Source organism: Harmonia axyridis, chromosome 5 (assembly GCF_914767665.1).
Source record: "Harmonia axyridis chromosome 5, icHarAxyr1.1, whole genome shotgun sequence".
NCBI lineage: Eukaryota > Metazoa > Arthropoda > Insecta > Coleoptera > Coccinellidae > Harmonia > Harmonia axyridis.
Window position 1 is genome coordinate 10,018,891 of NC_059505.1, and position 17,653 is coordinate 10,036,543.

Sequence of the window (17,653 nt, forward strand, 5' to 3'; positions counted from 1 at the left end):
AGAAGGATGAACAGTTCTAAAAGTTTCATTACCACTAAATCAGCAGACATGAAGACATGATCTATGAAACGTGCAATTCAAATTATCTGTAAAACAATGGAACTTTCAATGAACCCCTCGGTAGACAGAGTGCTTAAAACAATGGCGTATCCAGTAAGGGCCGAGTTCTTTTCCTCGAGTACACCCCACTACGTAAAGGGGATATAATGGACTTGACCCCAAAAAACAGCTTTCGTGCCTCAGGATACTATATAAGATGGATTTCAATCCAGACAGTTCAGTTCAGATCATCTCCTGAACCTATGCAGTGGGTGAAATCGACTGTGATTTTATCTAGTATTTTACGACTTTAGGAATACATTCAAAGAGGACGAGTACGTATATAAAACACTGCAAGTTTTTAACTATGGTTTATTATTTCCTTGTTTCAACGCAGATGATTCCAACATGTAAAAACTCAGAACTTCTTTTTGTATAGGAACTAGAATTTTATTCCCTACTTTAATTTCTCCTATTTCCTACTGTTTTCAAATTGGGAGACTTTCCTCCCTAATGTATTTCACTTTTTCTTATTTTTTATTTTTTTTTAAAGAGGTATTTCCTCTCACCTGTCATTCTTATTTCAATTTGTAGTATTTTTTTTAATCTTTATTCTCATGCTCTTTCAGCGTCTCTATTGACTTCTTTCTTTGTTTGTTAACTATTTCCTCAATAGTCTCAATTTTCAATTCTTATCTGATTTGTTGGTTAGTTATATACCATGGGGCGCTGTTCTGATTACTGTATTCAGCGTACTTTGCAACTGATCTTTATGTCTTCTATATCAGACCAGGTTACTTCTGCATACGTAATGCTTGGTATAAGCACTATTTTTATTATCTTCATCTTGTTTTCTAAGGAAAGTTTTGTCTTGTCTTTTTTCTGTTTTCTTCTACCTGTTTGTTGAAGTTCATTCTCTCATCTAGTATTACTCCCATATATTCTACTTCCTTTTTCCATTATATCGTCTGATTTTCTATTTTAACGTTTCCTGCTTTCTCTTTTTTTACTGCTGTTCCTCCAAAGTAGATTGCAACTGTTTTCGATGTATTCACTTTGAATCTCTATTTCTTGAAGTATTCCATCAGTTTATTTAGGTCTATCTGTAACTGCCTAGTGATTTTTTTCTGCATTCTACTGTGATAGTAAATGGCAATGTCATCTGCAAACTGTGCTATCTTGCATCTGTCATGTTTGGTATGTCTACTATGTATGAGTTGAACAGCAGCGGTCCTATCACCGATCCTTGGGGAACTCTGGCTTCAATTTCTCTGATCATTGACCTGGTACTATCAATATTCACTTTAAATATTCCATTTGCCAGGTACGATTGTATTAATTTCTCAAGTTTAATTGGAAATTTCATTAACTTCATTTTGTACCTATATCATATATCTTGATGCTACATTTTAAAGAATGCCTATTCTATATCCAAGAGCCTTCAGCGGTCGGAAAACAACTCAGGTCATTCCCTTCGAAATCCGATTAAAAAAATTCAAAAATGAATAACTGTAAGTGACTCACAAACTCAAACATCCTGTGAAAATTATTTGTTTTGAATAACTTCTTGTATACAAGTTTGTCATGACAAAACAACACATCTTAAAATTGTCAACCTTATCACTTACTCATTTTTTGTTATCGCAAAGTTTTTCCTACGGTGAGCTAATAAATTGAATTATTATCGATATTGAGTGTGTAAGTAAACGTTTTTTGCAAGTATCGATAATGTTCAGAGTGTGTAGAATTATAAATGAAGGGTGGACATACACAAAAATTGCAGAAAGGTTAGGAGTTTCCCATACAAGTGTGTCCAGAATGTTGCAGCGATCCAGGGAGACAGGTATGAATGTCCGAAGACCAGGACAGGGTAGACCACGGGTAACAACTGCCATTCAAGAACGTTACTTGAGAGTTTCTTCGTTGAGACAACGGTTTGCAACCGCTCGCCTCCTTCAAACTCAGCTTGAGCAAACTCATGGGGTGCAAATTAGCACTCAGACAATAAGAAATCGCCTCAGAGAATATGATTTAAGGCCTCGTGTCGCGGCAAGAGGCCCAGCTCTTACCCCAGCCCATCGAAGGGCGCGTTTGGATTTTGCGAGGGAGCATATCCATTAGGAAGAGGCTGATTGGGAAAGAGTTCTCTTCACAGATGAGTCTAGATTCTGCCTCTTCCATTGTGATCGACGTTCCCTTGTATACAGACGTCCACATGAAAGATATGCTCAGTGCAATTTCCTGAATACTACTGGTTTCGGGGGAGGATCGATTATGGTATGGGGTGGAATATCTTCGACTGCTCGCACAGACCTAGTGGTCGTTGATAATGGAGCTATGAATGCTGATAGGTATATAAGGAACATTCTTGAAGAGCATGTAGTGCCATTTGCCCCATACATTGGTGAAAATTTCATTTTTATGGACGATAATGCCAGACCCCATAGTGCGCGCATCGTTCAGGAGTACCTTGAAGAGGTTGAAGTCTCTGGAATGGAATGGCCAGCAAGAAGTCCAGATTGAGCAGGTTTGGGACAACCTCAATAGAAGGCTGAGAAGTTCAGAAAATCATCCAGCTACTCTTAATGACTTAGGAATCCAACTGAGATAAATCTGGGAAGGATTAGATCAGAACATTTTAAGATCACTCATTTTGAGTATGAACCGAGGTATGAACCGTCGTTACCGAGCTGTAATTAACGCAAGAGGTGGAAATACCAAGTATGAAATCACTTATTAGCATTCCAGTATTTTGAAAATTGTTCATTTCTCTTCTTTCACATAATATTCGGTGAAATCCTGAATTTTTCTTCCATTTAATGTGTCTTGTTCCATTCAAAACCTTCCCGAGAGAACATAAAAAATAAGTTATAAAGTCAATGTAGAGTTAACTTTCATTAGAATTGAGATTTTCAGAATGTGCGTTAATTTTTTTGCGCAGTGTATATATGTCGGTTCACATAAGGTGAAACACAAAATGATATATTTCAGCGCAATATTCAATTATTCACAAAAAGTCCCATCAGACCTAACAGTAATAGATAATATGTATTGATCGCAATAGACTAGATGATTCCAGGAAATAAACGAAATTCAATAACGCATTGAGATATTATAATTAAGAGGGAAATATCTTTTCAATATTTATACTTTTATATTGTAATACTTTTTAAGTATATGTATACATAAATACGAGTAGAAAGTGTGTATAAAGTTCTGATTCATTTTTTACTCATTTTCTTATAAGAGAAGTAAGTTTTCACTTACTCTCTCAGTAGTGATAAAAAATAATTTCGATGAACACTATCGGGTAGGGTGTGACTCTTATAGCTCGAATGAACCAGTCTGTTAGTTACAGAGTGGTGGCAGTCGTCGCAGGCAATTCAGATGCTGTGACCTTGAGCGGACTCAAAGCGGACACTCAGTACCAGCTGACTGTCGCCGCCGTTTGGGGTGGCAGAAAATATAGAAGTAGGCCCATCGTCTTCCGAACGCTGGGTGAGTATTAATTTTTAACATCTATCTATATATAGGGTCACAACTACTTCCTCCGGTCTTCTTATCTCCAGTTCTCACGATTTCTTCACAAATCTTTTCCTAGTTTGGTTTCCCTTGACTACTCATCAACTCCTTCTATCCCCATGGCAACAAGGCATAATGTTTGATATAAATCAAGTATCAATTCAACTTTTTTTTTTACTAGATATTAATTTATGATGACTGTCCTATAATTTATATCGGTCAGGCCAAAATATTAGAAAAAAACATATCTAGGCAAATCGCTTAACTGAGTTGCAGATTAATACCATCAAAGGGTGCCTATATCTTTCAAAATCTCATCGAAAATGTAGGTTCTACATAATACATAAAAATGATCTAGATTTAGAACTAAGGGAATTCATTGCACTGAGATTGTATGGTCTATTATTATTATTATATGCTCCATTAGAGGAGCAGTTCTCGACATCATTTGTCGCAGATGGCTTCAAGGTTACTTCCTTACTTCTGCAAATTTCTTGTCCAAAGCTTTTTTTGCGTTAGCTAGCAATGGTGAGGCATTCCACACAGAATCTGCACTGGTCGTTTTCTGCTAGACCCACTCTGATGAGGTGCTCCTGAGGCAGTAAGCCCTAAAAGGGATCTAGTGAGGAACTAAGATACTTTATAGATCTCGCAGTATCAAATTTTGAAGAAACTTTTTGGAATGGTTCAACCCAGGAAGATTCCACCAGAATGTTTCCCTTTCAGTTTTTCATTTCTCCTGAAACTTTTTCTTGAAGGTACATTTACCTATACCACAGAAAGATTATGGGCCAATGAAATGAGTTTGTGCTCCTTTGCTGACAACTTACTTCTTTTCCTTCAATTCCCGAGAACCCAGATTGAACAGACCTTGTTATTCCTACCTATTCCATTGAGTTTCCTTCGTCACTCTAATACCGTCTCTTAATTGATGATATGTGGGCGCAATGCAGTCTGCATTCTAACTATCAGAATGTATCGCTATATCACATTTCTGATAGTTTCTTACTAGGTTCATTTCCATCTTTCTACTAAAAGTATTGTAACGTTACAATTGCCCATGAGACTCTAAGGACTAATTTCTAGGGGTGGTTTGGCTTATTTGGCAACAAAACTCCTACCCAGGTTTTTACAAATTTAATAAAATTAAAATATACAATGATCGATCCTTTTCACTCCAAACAAATAATAAAATAGAAACTTAACTTAAAACGATTTTAAATGAGTAACTCTGCTACTAGGATGGAACCTCTTCTGTAAATTATCTTCAGCCTTCTGAACACCAATTCTTATTCAGTTTCTTTCATGGTTTTAGAACCATCTATGTATCATTTCATGGTATTCTCTTTGAGAGCTGGATTGTGGACTTTTTTTTCCAATCTTCTCATCTACTCAGGATGGTAGTGAAGGATTTCTCAATGCTAGTTTCCCTTCCCTTATCATCTCGTCACAAGAAAGGCCCGCTTATGGTATGCAATTGGTCAGAGAGGATCAGGCTCTTTGATTCCTGCAGTGAGGAAGTGTAGCAAATTCTTGATAAAATCCAAATACTTCTTAGATCTCGCAATTTCTACGAAAGTTTTTGGAATAATTCAACCTAGGAAGATTTCGCCAGAGTAGTTCTCTTTCGGGTTTTTCCTTCTCCTGAAAAACATTCCTTTAGATACATTCACCTATACGAAGGGTTCTAGGCTAATAAAAGTATGGTTTGTGCTACTTTTCTGACAAGTTTGTTGGTCTCTTCATTTCCTTTAATTCTCGAGTGACCGGTAAACCAGAACCATTGATAAGATTGATACCTATCAATCTTATTAATCTATCATCTAGTATCAACCCCCGATACCTAAAGTATGTTGAGCGTATGGCTCTAGAGATGACGATAACATGGGAAAGCAGATCGAGAGAAGGGAGCACAGTGGGATTCAGGCATGGTTCAGTAATATGCTCGAATAATAATAATAATAATAAGTTTATTGGTTCGAAAACTACAAATAAACTTCAGAAAATACTGTGGAGTTATTCATGAAAGTGAAGTCTCTTTACCAAGGAGGCTAAAAGGCATACATTCCATACTTTGACAATTTTCAAAAGTGTTTCGAAGACTGCATTTGAAGACCACCTGAAAGAATAAGGTCACATCAGAACTCAATTCAATTCCGATTATTTGAACTCTCATTTCGTCATAGAATAGAAGGTCAAATACCGTTTCAAAATGGGTTATGCAACTCCCCTCATCAAAAACAGAAGATCGTGTTTGGGAACAGTAAGGGGTTACATTTGAGAAAATGAAAAAAGAAACCTGAAAATCAACGGGTATTGGACTTTTCAAAGGTAGTTGGGAATTGTCATGGGCCTGCCTTCGACATTGAGCTGAATATCTACCTATAATATAATTTTCAATCAGTAGTACCTAGCAAAAACCACTGAAACTGGTGCATTTGATATGAAACATTGTGTTGCATTTGATGCAAATCATGTAAAATAATTATATAATAATTCGAAATTCGAGCTATTTTTGTGGTGATAACTTTAATATAAAATAGATAAAAAGTAAGATTACAAGAGACACCTTGCATTTTGAAAACAAAGCGTTTGCGGGTCCATGTGTATAGGACTTTTTTCTTTAAATTGTCCAAGGAATCTCTCATTTTCCTCTGTATATCCAACTTAGGAGTATCTAATTTGTTTTTGCAATCACCACTGAGATTGACCTGTTCCGTTGTTTGGAAGTAGATGTGATCTGCATTCTAATTCTCTTGATTATAACTGTGATTTGTATTTAAATGAAAACATTTGAAGTTAATAGGAGCACGTATGACGTTATATTGTATTTGATCCCCTTTTTTTTTTGTATTATGTTTTTTTTTTCTGGGTCCTGAATACTGTCTGATTGGGGTATATACAGCCTACAAAAAAAGTAACCTAACTCGTCAATAATTCTTATATGAAGTATTATTAAGAAAAATCCTCGCACCCGTCGAGAGTAACAGGGCCGGCGCGAGCAATTAAATAAATAATAAACACTTCCGCCCAACAAAAAACATCCCCTGACCAGATGATAATTCGCCTTTTTCGATTTTTCTAGCATTTTTGCTAATCGTTTCTTCCAAAAGTCGTTTCCACTGGGTTTCTTTTTTTTTCGGACATTTTAACCTACAATAAATTCCTGGATTTCTTCGACGCCGATTAACAATGAGTAAGTAATATATCTGATTCTCACATTCACAAGACACTGCGTACGATCGATGAAAGATTACATCACAAGATACAATGGGCGGTAAGGCATGCAAAGCTTCAAAACTGAATGGGATTAAAAATATTTCTTCCGCTGAAAACATTTAGCATTTATCAGTAACTAGTTTCGAATTCAGAATCGTAGGAATTTTTCATATGTTGAATGTGTAAACAACTTCCACGTAATTCGAAGTGTTGTTTTTCGTCTTTGTGAAATACATTCCATCCCTCATTCAATTAGGGTAATAGGCAATGCTGCTTATATTAGTTGGGTTGCCATGTGTTATTTATTGAACAGGCGGCTTAGTAAAGACGTTTTGGAGATTTTTATTGCAGGGAATGTTGATAAACGCAGCAAAGCGGACCAAACTCATGTTGTTTCTAAGAATCAAGACTATATTCTTTCAGAAATATGAGAGGGTGGCCACAAACTGGGCTAAATTGCCGCCCCTCGAAAAGAGGCGCCTGAAACAGTCGTTTCACTGTTTCACCCCTAACGCCGGCCCTGGAGAGTAATTACAATCAGACCATTATTCTTTTACTAATTATTATTAAGGGAAATCCACGAATTCTTGAATTTTTAATTTCAAAAGCAGGTCTCTCTATGCTTTTTTGATTTTACGCTCCACATCTCTCTACTGTTTTTTTTTTCAAATAGAAATATATGGATTGTGATATATCAAATGAAAGGACATTCCTTTGCACATTGAGCGGTGTGACTGAAAAAAGAATTTGTTAAGGAATTTTTTTTAATACAAAATTAACAATTTGTGATTGGTGTCAGGTTTTTATTCTTGAAATAATAAATATTGGAAAATATCCTCCTATCCGTCGATTTCTATTTTCGAAGTTTGAGAAATGCATGCAGTTTTGAAGTGAAACAAAGTGAGGAGGTTATAAAAAATATTCTTTCATCAATCTAGCAGATAAACTAATGATGACAAAATGCATGGTATCGTTTTAGTTGGTAACTGATCTCCCTAAGACGAATAATATCAGATTTCCCGAGAATTTTCCATTCGATATGAATCAATTGAGTGAAAAGCACCGAAAGAAATCTTGATTCTTTCATTCGATATATCACAATCCATATATTCCTATTTGAAAAAAAACAGTAGAGGGATGTGGAGCGTAAAGGGTGTGGAGCGTAAATTCAAAAAAGCATAGGGAAAACTGCTTTTGAAATTAAAAATCCAAGGATTCGTGGATTTCTCTCAACAATAATTAGTTAAAAAATATGGTCTGATTGCAGTTAACATTGCACAAATTTTAAATCATTTCCTAATTTTTTAATGAAAAACGGCACAACAAATTCTACTTGTAGCCACATTGCTGAATAGGTAATCAAATCAACATTCAATTGATGTATCACAATCCATATATTCTCATTTGAAAAAATTGCGGGGCGTAGGGAGTGAGAAATATCAAATTCAAAAAAGCACACAAAAAAATTGCTTTTGAAATTGAAAACCGACGGGTGCGAGGATTTTCCTTAATAGTTCTTCATACAAGAATTATTGACGAGTTACGATAATTTTTAGGCAGGCTATAAAAGTTGGTTATCTCTCAATTTTCCTTGTTCTATTGGATTACTTTCATGATAAGGCATTGATTTTTTTTATATTAATTTTCATTGATTTTATATTTGTTTCTAATTTCCTGTAATTGGCTATCATACCTGTTGAAAATATAGGCTTATAAATGCTTATCATTATCCTGTATAAGCATTACACTAAATAAATGTTTGTATTTGCGCATTCGCCATTTCGCTCCCAAGGTATATTTCGGTACGAGTTTCGGCATAACTAATTATTCCGGATACATAATCAAATAAACAAGCCAAAGACGAGTTACAAGCCAAAGACGAATTATAAACTCGGTAATTCGTCCTCTAATTTTCCTATGACGAACTCTCCTCAGCCTTTCATCCGAAAGTCTTTATAAAAGCTCAAGTTCTTTTCGAACATTAATTTCTTTTTCCAGGAATAATCCTTTGAAGTACGCGCCAAGCGAAAACAGGACCACAATTCTTTTGATTTTCTCCAATAAACACTGCGATGAACTAACGAAAATGATCTCGGTTTTCCGTTTGTTTCAGAGCCCCCACAGTCATCCCCCCAGCAAGACTCCCTGGCTAGCTCCACCGCGGGGTCTCCTACGTCAAGGGAGGTTCTGGATCCGGCAAACTTGCCAGAATATACGCCAAATAGCTCAACTGTAAGTGTTTATTCTACCGAGGAATTCGTTGATATCCTACAAAGGCGGCTGGGTCGATAAATTAAATTCTCCATTCAACGTATATTTTCTTTCTGTCTGTCGGTGTACGACAAATTTGGATAAGAGTTTCAATATTTGATCGACGAACTGTTTTTCGTTCAAAGCGAAGAAATGGATCGAAAAAATTATTTAAGTTCATTCTTTTGTCACGATTGTAACGATAAAGTCAGTGCTTTTATCAATTTCAGTGCATTTCTGATTCACTATATAACGGGTGTTTCTTTAGCTGCACGATGGTTGTACTCTATGGTTTGACGGTTGAGAATGTCAAACTGTATTGACATTTCTGTTCAGTGAGGTTTAGCAATTCATCATGAATCTTTTATCGTCAGAACAACACTTTCAAATTGTGGAAATTCACTTTGAAAAAAATTTATCTTTTCGTTAAGTTCATAGAGCACTTCGTCTATTTCAAGTTCAACAGAATAAGCCTAGTGAGCAACCAATTCATGCAGTTATTGGTCGTTTTCGCATTAGTTTTACTCTTCTCAGTATTTTCAATTCAAAACCATCAACAAGACAAAGAAGAGAATATTGCTGTTGTAGCGCGAAGTGTTGAAGAAGACGTCGAAATGTCGATACGTCGCCGTTCTCAACTTGTTGACCTTTGTCCTTCGACTACGTGGAAAATTTAATGTAAGGATCTAGGCTAACGTCTCTATGAAATACAGATCGTGCAAGAATTAAAGTCAAATTATTATCGTTTACGTCGCATTTTGCTGACTGGGCTGATTTGAACTTATTGACAGGGCCGTCGCTAGGAGGGAGGCAGGGTAGGCGGTCGCCTAGGTCGGCACAATTCTAGGGTGAAATATCAAGCTCGATCAATAAATTTCACATGTGTAGAAATTCAAAGTACAGAATGAGATTTAATTCGGTCATCAACAGGTCAGCAAGCAATACTTACAAATTCAATTAACATCAAAAACCATAAAAGGTGCCGCATCTGGCATTATACTCATTAATATCCAGATATCGCATAGTGCTCTTTACGAGTTATTGACGCTAAAAAACACATGCACTCATCAAGCTTTTCGACATTCGCTTTGCTAAACGTTGTCGAATTTTATTATCACTTGGGGCGGCTTCTCGATTTTTTTTTCAATTCTTCCATCAGAATGTTGATTCCTAAGAATGGAATGCAAAATATACGAGAAACGATTAATTTTCACTATTTCCAAATAAGCCTTCTTGAAAATTATAAGAGCTTTTATTATTACATACCACAGTCCATTATATTAGAATATTTTCCATTTTTCATATCAAATTAACAATTAACTAGTGTTGGGCGTGGGCGCATTCAAATTTAAAAAATGGTTCATCCGCATATTCCGATTGTTTTACTCGTTGATCTCAAAGAAAAAAAACAAAACTGAGAAGAAAAACCTGAAACTTAACTGACCACACTCAATATAATATTGCTCAGAAATATCTGAGTATCTCACTTATGCTTCGAAAACTGGATTTAAACTAGCTGTCAAAGTAACTGCAACACCCAGAAAGAGCTGTTTAAATTTTATTTTTTTTTTTTTTTATAAAACATAGATAGTATTACAAAGAGGTAAATAATGCAAATAAAACAATCGTGAAGGTTTTTTCATGTTAACATTTTTTTTTTACTTGAATATCGTAGTCGTTTTTTACAAGTTTTTTAAATTTAACAACAAACCAGCTGTTCGAGGAGATCCAAAGTTTATGTTTAGTCTCGATCTTTGGCTGATGAGTGGTTTGAAGAAAACAACGCCATCCTGTAACTATCTGAATCGTTTACTGCCGGATAAGCTCTTTTGGATTGCATCATTATCGACATCATCTTGTGTTACCACTGCAGATGAGCATCGTCGGCAACGATTACAGTGGTGCAGAGAACGTCAACATTGAAATGTAGAATGGCATCAGGTCGCCTTTTCTGATGAATTTCGATTCTCCTTGGGTGCACATAATGGCCGAAGAAGGGTTAGACGACGTCAGGGAGAAAGACGTGAACCTCAGTTTGATGTTGAGCGTCATGTACAACTGACAGTAGGCATTATGGTTTGGGGTGATAATGCACATGCATGTAGGTCACCTTTAGTCTTTATTCGAGGTAACGTGACAGCGCTTCGTTACCTTCAAGAAATAGTGGAGCCATCTCCCTTTCCTTCTCCCTTACCTTAACCGGCTCGAGAATACAATATTTCAGCAAGATAATGCCCGACCTCATGTTGCCAGTGTTAGTTTAAACTTTTTCGAAGCGACCCATGTGAATCTTTTGCCATGGCCGCCCAGATCCCCCGATCTTTCACCCATAGAGCATGTTTGAGACATCATGGGTAGAAGGCTTGAAAATTTACCCCAGCCCTCACGGATTTTGGCGGCTCTGAGACATGAAGCACAGTTAGCTTGGGATAGTATCCCTCAAGAAGAAATAGGCCATCTTATCGCATCAATGCCGAGACGTGTTAGGGAGTGTATAGATAATCGCGGTGGACAAACACATCATTAACAAATTTATCAAAAAAAATTGTTTACCTTTCGTTTTTTTTTTTCTAAATTTCAATCATTTACTCCTTGCTATGCTATCTTTGTTTTACCAAAATAATTCAAATTCAAACAGCTCCTTCTGGGTGTTGCAGTTTCTTTGTCAGTTAGTATATGTATGTCATAAGGCAAAATTGATTCTCTAGCTCTCATCTACACGACTATATCCAGTTTATGGGGATACATACTGTAAATTCATTGAATAACCTTCCTTTCCTATCAAAACATCCAAAATTAACAGTTGTGCAATTCAGCCTTGAATGAAACTCCGCAAAATACACTATAATAAGTATAATAGAATAATTTCCTCGCCGTACATAAAGCAAATGCTGCGGTATTATTATTTTGATTTCGATTACAGCGATGATATGAACACAAAAACTGCAATTGAAAGAATAACGAAGGTATCGATTCAAGAATGTTCAATAGAAAACTATTGACGAAGCGTAAATTATTCATTTCTTGCAGGCGTGTTAGGCAAAGTCAGTATTAATGCTTGCTTGATATCGAATGCAATATGCATTATTTCTTTTATGTTTCCCTAGACTGCTGACTCACCTAGTTTATACAACGTTTCATAACCGGAGGCCAAAACTTTCCAGACGCATATAAAATAAAAAATAAATGAAGAATTCAGAAATGGTCTCAAACCAAAACATAAGGTTCGAGACTCTGATGACCAATCCGTCCTCAAATTCTACTCTGCCCGTCCGTTTACACGATAACTTTTGAACGTTAGCCCCTAGAAATTTGAAAATTTTCAGGTTGTGCTTTTTTCCGGTCCATTTACAATCTCTTTTTGGAAATCTATGAACGTGTAAAGTCCTGGATTTTCTCTCCTTGGAAAGCAATTGAAAATGCAACAGTTACAATTGTCGAATGATTCATTTCTAGTTCTTTGTTCACTCATTGCTACAAATAAACAATCCACTCTAACAAGATATCTTGTAACCTAATATTTCTTGAATTCGTAAATGGTATTTCAACTAAATGAAACTGTTGTACCTTCTCAATTCGTTTTTAATATCAATTAATCTTGCCCAGGAAATGATAACATCTGATAATCTTAACATCTTAACATAACAATTGATACAGTTGATATTGTGGTTTACGGACGGACATAATATAATTTGACCACATATTCGCCATTATTGAGTTAAGCTCATTGTTTAAGACTATTCCTGGATCAAAATTCGAAAATTACAGGCATTGTTGAGAAATACATAGGCGTACAACTTTGCTTCCGCCATTTTCTTCGAAGATTCGAGGCTTTTTTGTGAAAAACTGGTTGTTCATTTAAGATTTAAAGTATTGTCCATCGTTAGCCAACACTTTCTCCCATCTTTCGGGCAGTGTACGAATCCCGAGTTGAAAAAACTGTTCATCTTTTGAAGCGACCCACGAATCGATACAATTTTTACTTCTTCATAAGACCGGAAGTGCTAGTCAGCCAGGCCATTGATCGAAACAAGTGGGAACAACGTATGGAGAATAAGGCAGGTGGGTTAGGACTCCCCATTTCAACGTTTCCAAGTATTTCTTGACCACTTTCGCAACATGGCGTCGAGCATTGTCTTACTGTAAAATCTTTTTATCATATATCTCGTTGTATTGCGGCCATTTATCTTTCAATACTAGGCTTAAACGCATTAATTGCGTTCGATAACGATCACCTTTGATTGTATCAGTCAGTTTTAACAACTCCTAATACATTACGTCGATCTGGTCCCACCAAATACTTGAAACCATGAATAATCGGTTTGGCCGTTGACGTGAAAGCATGGCCGGGATATCCCCATGATTTTCTGTGCTTGGGATTTTCGTAATGAACCCATTTCACGTCTCCAGTCACAATGCGATGCAGAAATTCCTTTCGTCTTTGCCTTGCGAGCAGCTGTTCACAATCAAACAAACGCCGTTCAACATATCTCGGCTTCAACTCGTATAGCACCCAGTTTTCTTTTTTGTGAATCATTCCTATGATTTTCAAGAGTTCTGGAATGGCTTGTCGCGTCACTCCAAATGATCCTGCCAGTTCTTGTTGCGTTTGACATGAGTTTTGATCAAGTAATGTCTCCAGTTCTGCATCTTTGAAAACCTTCTCTCTTCCACTGGTCTTCAACGTCAAAATCACCTTTCCTGAAGCGTTGAAACCACTCCCGGCGCGTTCTTCCACTAAAAGCGGCCTCACCATATGTATTTGAGAGCATTCAATGAGCCACAACACAGATTTCTTCATAATAAAGCAGAAAATTAAATCCTCTTGCAAATGACGGGAATTTGGCTCGTAAACTGACACGTTTAATCGAGAATAACTTTATGATGCAGACACAAATCGACTAATATTTCGATGGCTTATTGTATCTACGATATATTCATTTTGACTACACTACAGCAATCTATTGTAAAACGGCGGAAGAAAAGTTGTACACCTAATGTTAGAGCGATCTGTTCGGTAGACAAACGCTTCCATAAACTAAAATACTTCAACACAGTAATTGATTTCTACGATATAAATCATAATCATAATAAAATATCATATGAACCATAAAAATTACTGGAAAAAATTAGTTTAAGAATTTTTTAAATATATCGAACAGAAACCAAGATATAGCGAAATATTTGAAACAGTCATTTTTCATAAACTTCCTCGAGAACGAATCAAGATATTTATGATTTGCTTTTTAATATCTTATTATTTCGAAGAAAGGATGGGATACTTTCGAATTGGGGACACCTTGTACTTAAATAATCTAGTTTTGAAACTGAATGTAGAAAGCATTGTGTAATTTAATTTTCATATTTATTTTCAGGTGCGAGGTGTAGAAATAGGCATAGTTCTTTTAGTGCTACTCGTTTGGGTTGGAGCAATCGCCTTATTCTTCAACCGTTGGGGTAAAATAAGAATGCTTCTTCCCTATCAGCCAGATTATAAGCATGAACAGCTTAAAGTACCTGGTACTGCTGCGTGCGCAGCGGCAGTCGCTACGGGTAATACATGTAACCATCATGGAGAACAAACGTGTCAACAGGTAATATGTTCTCTACAACTACAATTTAACTTTGACAGTTATCTTCTTCATTTACACAAGTGAACATTTTCTAAATGAAACCTATATGTATAGATCGGATTGATAAGGTTCACTCAATCTGTTCATCATATGCTAGCTAATTCTCTAATTATTTCATTTTGAACATTTGATATTCAACACAGAATACAGGGTTTTAATTGAGTCAATTCACAAATATCAAAAGGTAGGTATCTGTTTGAGAGATTTCAAAATTCAAAGTTGAATACATACATCGTCAAAAGTCTTGGCCTCCCCTATCAACTCTCAACTTGATGAATCTAACATGTCAATTTTTTGCTTCACTATCTTATCAGAAAAAAATAAACCAGTAAAAAATGTTTCTTGTTCGGGAGAATAGAGGTGTATTCGAAGTTAATCAGTTTTCTGCAAATAATGAGAGTTGTTATATTAAGAATATTTCGAGGAAAACGCTGAAATATCCAATTTCTCAAATTGACCGGGCAAGAATAGAAGCCCTACATCAAGAACCTTTGTCAAACCACCAGATTGCTCAACGTTTGAATATTCCACTGACTTAAGTAAGGCACATACTGGCCCTTTTCCTGGAAACCTGCACCGTTGTCCGGAGACCGATGCCTGGTCGACCCAGAGTAACATCTGCAAAGGAAGACCATTCTACTGCAAATTTCACTTGAAGTAATCGAATGGTAACTGAAAGTCATTTTTGGAGGACCTATAGACGGGTAGTCTCTACCAGTACCATAAGCAGACGGTTGCATTCGTCAAATTTAAGGGCAAGAAGACCATCAAAGGTATCTTGGCTATGACCTGGACATAGAGCTACCCGTCGGCAATGGGCAGAACACCACCAAGACAGGCTTTTACCACAATCACGCAACGTACTTTTTTCGGGCGAGTCACGATTCGGTTTACAAAGTGATAGTCGACGAGAAATGGTTTGTGGAGGTCCAGGCAGACTAGAACGACTCAATTTCGCCGGGGAAGTTGTGCCCTTTCAAGACGGATCAATAATGTGCTGAAAAGAACATCATTAGTCATTGTTGTTCAACGCAACGAATTTTGGGATAATCTCATTTATCAGGATGATAACGCCCCACAACACTGCACTCGAAGGGTTCAAAACATTCTACAAGAGAACAACATCCAGAGAATGAACTGACCAGCTAACTCACCAGACATTAATCCAATTGAGAACGTATGGGATTACTTAGGGAGAGCAATATCCAATCACCAAAACCCACCTTCAACTTTTCAGGAATTGAGTTTAGCCCTTCAGGAAGAATGGAACGATATGCCTGAAAATGTCATTAATGACTTGATTCGTGGGATGCATAGGCGTCATGGAGATTTGATTGAAAGAAGAGGTGGTAATACGAACTATTGAATTTGGATTCAGTTGTGGAAAAACTATAATAAATCAAAAATAAAAAATCGATAAATTTAGATTTATTCTCATTTTTCATATTTTGTCTCATCCTGCATAAAGCAAAAAGGAACAAACAAAGATTTTCCATCAAATATATTGCAGTTGAGATAGGGGAAAATATTCATCTCATTTCCAGAACTCAGATTGTTAATTTCTAAGGAAACCTAGGGGGAGCAAGATATTTGATGATGTGTGTAAATACATAGCTCTCAGAATACACTAAATTGAATAATTTTCAATATTCGATCTACTTTGAAGTTGAAAACACACTTTACGCCGTTTCGACAGCAATGTTTTCATTTTCAGAAACTGAAGGTCCCCAAATAAATTGAAAATATAATTCCTGATCATTAACCTCATGCGTAGTTTTCGAACAAATTATACCTTAAAACATTTCAATACCACCAATTGTATAATTTCGAAACATTTAAATACCTGCTACCGTATTCAAAAATGTTACATTTAAATATTTCTCAGGACCGTCCAGAAATAGTATGACCATTTGTCACAACTGATTAGAAGAGTAGAATAATCGATATCATCGTTCTTTATATGACCTAATTACCGTTTATCTAGAGATATCTAGTTAGTTGTTTGCATTATGTAAAATTTATCACAATTTAAACATTTGATTCCGTAGATTTTTCTCCACTGTTCGATCCTGGATGAAAATAGAATTCTCCATTTTTTATCAAATGTCATTTTCATACTGATCTATTTTTCGATCATATTTATTGTAGGTATTTGTTTCCTGTTTCCTAAATATTTTCTAATATTGTCTCTTCCACTTCCTGCCATCAATCTTAGATTGGATTTTTTTTTTCAATTTTTATTCATGCTCAATTTGAATATTGTACAAACCGAATATTTTTTCATCAACACCTTCTACTTCATACTATAACAGAATGAGATTCATTCTTCTCACCTCCAGTTTCTAGATTTTGACTGCCAAATGCATCTAAAATACTACATTGATTCTGACAGCAAATAACTGTCTGATCCACTTTATCAGTGACATTTGGTGAACCGAAAGTGGAAAGAATTCAACGAAAATCTAATTTTGTTTGATAATTATAGTGATGAATCATTTTGTTCAGTTATATTCCGAAATGTATTACCATTTATTAATTAGAAAAAAAATAATATCTTGCGATTAAAATTGAAATGACGAAATATTGAAAATATTGTAGGATAGAATTTCCGCCTACAGCTATAGCTAAAATTCCACTTTAATACCTTGTTTTGTCCATACAACTTTAATGAAACAATTAAGAATCGCCTTGTATAATTACTAGAGCTACATATTTTCTATCAAATATCAAAAATGCTTTCAAAAACACATTTTAATTCAAACTAGCATGTGATGAACATTCAACTGACGAAGAATGCACCACAAAAATTCACTATCAAAAATTATTCTGAATAGTGCCAGAAAATCAAGACAACTCCAACGAAAAAACCTATTGTAAGGCAGAATCGTCTGGAATGTACTTGTGGAGCATCAAGAGCCGTGGAAATGGGCTATATTTCAGACATTGAGTCAGATTATTGAATTTACGAAGTAAGGCAAGCACAAATAATC

At 35.9% G+C, this 17,653-nt stretch overlaps 1 protein-coding gene across 3 annotated transcripts in view; it reads left to right on the top strand.

Moving 5' to 3' along the window:
- Window positions 1–17,653, top strand: part of LOC123679889 (fibronectin type III domain-containing protein 5) — a 78,081-nt gene that overhangs the window by 33,573 nt on the left and 26,855 nt on the right. For 2 of the 3 annotated variants that reach the window (XM_045617439.1, XM_045617441.1), the window contains exons 3-5: window positions 3,392–3,537; window positions 8,894–9,012; window positions 14,406–14,624. In XM_045617439.1, coding sequence (XP_045473395.1) covers window positions 3,392–3,537; window positions 8,894–9,012; window positions 14,406–14,624 — 484 coding nt within the window. The remainder of the gene's footprint in view (window positions 1–3,391; window positions 3,538–8,893; window positions 9,013–14,405; window positions 14,625–17,653) is intronic. The other variant, XM_045617440.1, reaches the window with a different exon arrangement.